The sequence below is a fragment of the Eimeria mitis genome, genomic scaffold (genome assembly GCF_000499745.2).
Source record: "Eimeria mitis Houghton genomic scaffold, Emh_scaff5203, whole genome shotgun sequence".
Taxonomy (NCBI): domain Eukaryota; phylum Apicomplexa; class Conoidasida; order Eucoccidiorida; family Eimeriidae; genus Eimeria; species Eimeria mitis.
In genome coordinates, this window is record NW_013573496.1 from 2460 (window position 1) to 3115 (window position 656).

General features: G+C 62.2%; 1 protein-coding gene across 1 annotated transcript in view; it reads left to right on the forward strand.

Annotated features, from left to right (window-relative positions):
• Positions 1-656, forward strand: part of EMH_0080510 (uncharacterized protein) — a gene marked incomplete at both ends in the record, with an annotated part of 2463 nt that overhangs the window by 1487 nt on the left and 320 nt on the right. Inside the window, one exon of the mRNA XM_013500270.1 lies at positions 1-654. Coding sequence (XP_013355724.1) covers positions 1-654 — 654 coding nt within the window. The remainder of the gene's footprint in view (positions 655-656) is intronic.

Consider the following 656-nt stretch of genomic DNA (forward strand, 5'->3'; position numbering starts at 1 on the left):
ACCCCCAGGGGCACCGGGGGGCCCCGATGGGGGGCCCCCCATCTCCGCAGCGGGAAACGCAGGGGGGCCCCCTCTTGATGATACAGTGAGAGGGGACACGGGGGCCCCCGGGGGCCCTGGGGGCCCTAGGGGGCCCCCACATGATCAGAAAGGTACAGAGACAGGGGGGCCCCCAACTGCTGCACCAGAAGTTGGGGTGTCTGATGATGAGCTGGAGATGGTGAGAGAAGAGGGGGCCCCCAGCGCATGCAAGAGGGGGGAGGGGGGGGGCCCCCGTGTACCCCCTGGGGGCCCCCCTTTAGGGCCTGGTGAGGGGGCCCCCTGCATTTGTGTTTGCTCGCAAGCAGAAAGAGAAGAAGACACAGATGGAGAAGTCGAGGTGTTAGAGGTGATAGATGTTTCTGCTGAGATAGATTCAGGTGTACATACACCCCAAGAGAAAAAAAAATATGCGGGGCGCGGGGGGATAGATATACAGACGCCACACCCCACGCAGCACAGAGCAGCAGCAGCAGCAGCAGCAGCTGCTGCTGCTGCTGCTGCAGCAGCAGCAGCAACGACAAAGCAGCAGAGAAGACAGCAACGTAGCGGCAGCAGCAGCAGCCAGAAAAGAGCAACAGCATCGCAGCAAGACGGCCAGCTGAAGATGGATAGGT